This window comes from Lutra lutra, chromosome 5, assembly GCF_902655055.1.
Source record: "Lutra lutra chromosome 5, mLutLut1.2, whole genome shotgun sequence".
Classification (NCBI taxonomy): domain Eukaryota; kingdom Metazoa; phylum Chordata; class Mammalia; order Carnivora; family Mustelidae; genus Lutra; species Lutra lutra.
This window is the reverse complement of record NC_062282.1, coordinates 156403731-156405694: the sequence shown is the minus strand read 5'-3', so window position 1 is coordinate 156405694 and position 1964 is coordinate 156403731. Positions and strand designations below refer to the sequence as shown.

Sequence of the window (1964 nt, the reverse complement as noted above, 5' to 3'; positions counted from 1 at the left end):
GGATAACTAACTCTACCTTCATCACTGGGTCAGGAGACTGGACCAAATCATTGACAGCTCAGAGTCAAGTAAATTCCAGGCTGTTTTATTTCAAGGGCCCCAAGGCTGTTACTTTCCTGACAGCATATAGGTAATTCAAGTATTTTATGATAGACCCTGTCTTTCATTCCTGTCTATATCCGCAGCTTACAGTTCAGAGTCCAGCACAGAGTAAGTCACCCATACATTTTTTTTTTCTTCCTCCAGTTGAGTTTATGATCATGAAACATGAGAGTTGATCATACTAATTGAAGCCATTATTCCACAAATTTTAGCAGGTAATTTGTCAGTTAGCAGAGAAATAGGCTTAAAGTTAGTGGATTCTGACAAAAGTATTTGCTTTTCCCCCCTAAATTATTTTATTGCTAATTATATCATTGAAAGCTTATTTTTTAAAAAAGATCGATCTGCTTATCTCACTTAACCAGATTATAAAATATTGAGGCCAAAGTTATAGCTTTCATCGCTTTACAGAAAAATATGTTTTTAGTACCTCAGCCTCCAGTTCCAGGAATGGGCAGGCAGGTGACCCAGATCAGGGGTGAGGGGGCTCAGTGAAATGCATCCACTCTTGGGACCAAACGAGGTATACCATTTTCTGCATGAGTGATAGCACAGATGTTAACCTCTGCAAACAGGTTTATCAAGCCAAGAGTGATGGAAAGAAGTAACACGAGCTCTGGAGGAGACTTCATTCTGGTGGGGTTCTCTGACTGCCCAAAGTTGGAGACGATTCTGTTTTTCATTAACACAGTTTTTTACCTTCTGGCTGTGGCGGGGAACTCGACCATCATCTTTCTCTCCCTGGTGGGCCCTTGACTGCACTTGCCTATGTACTTCTTCCTCTGCAATCTGTCCCTCCTGGACCTCTGCTACACGACTAGCAGCATACCTCAGATGCTGGTCAACCTCTGGGGGCCACGCAAGACCATCACTTATGTAAGTTGTGTTGTCCAACTCTTTGCTTTCCTGTCTGTGGGGGGCACTGAGTGCATTCTCTTTTCAGTCATGGCCTATGACCGCTTTGTGGCTGTTTGCAAGCCACTCCACTACATGGCCATCATGCACCCACAGTTGTGCCTGCAACTGGCAGCCTTTGCCTGGCTCAGTGGGATCACCAACTCCGTGCTCATGTCCCCCCCACTGACCATGTCCCTGGGGCGCTGTGGCCAGCGCTACATCAACCACTTCATGTGTGAGATGCCAGCCATCATCCGCATTTCCTGCGTGGACACCAGCCGCATTGAAGGCTTAGCTTTCTTCCTGGCCATCCCCATCGTGCTGGTGCCTCTCACCATGATCCTCGTGTCCTACAGCTACATTGCAGCTGCGGTTGCACGCATCCGGTCTGCAGCGGGGAGGCGCAAGGCTTTCAACACCTGCTCTTCGCACATAGCGGTAGTGTCCCTCTTTTACAGCAGCATAATCTACATGTACATGCAGCCTGGGAATGTGGCCAGCCAGGACCAGGGCAAGTTCCTCACACTCTTCTATTGTCTAGCGACCCCCACTCTGAATCCTTTCATCTACACGCTGAGAAACAAAGACGTGCAGGGGGCCGTGCACAAGGTTCTCGGGAAGGACAGTGGTGCATTGGGAACGGGAGTGCACTGAGGGAGGCTGGCCTCCCAGCGCTCAGGTGCTTCGGGTCCGGGGAGACTGAGGTGCTCCAGAGCAGGGACAGTGCGCAGGGTGGCGCACAGACGCTGAAGTGTGGGTGCAGCGGGTCTACTCTCTTTCAGGAGTCCTAAAGCAGTGTCTCAGCTTGTGGGGGCTGGACGTAACCCCTGTCCTTCCAGGCGACAGTGTTAACCCCGGGAGATAGTGTGCTGGGGGAATGGGGGATGCTACTTCCTCTCTGCTCAGTGGGGACAGGCATGACTTGTGATTCGGATTCCAGGGGCCTGTAATGTCACTCCCAAATC

The 1964-nt window shown here is 49.8% G+C and overlaps 1 protein-coding gene across 1 annotated transcript; it reads left to right on the top strand.

Moving 5' to 3' along the window:
• The first annotated feature begins 687 nt into the window (after window positions 1-687).
• On the top strand, window positions 688-1653 carry LOC125101259 (putative olfactory receptor 2W6). The gene is given in 1 exon segment (XM_047731837.1): window positions 688-1653. A coding segment is annotated over 1 exon segment (957 nt). The 5' UTR covers window positions 688-696.
• The last annotated feature ends 311 nt before the right edge of the window (window positions 1654-1964 follow it).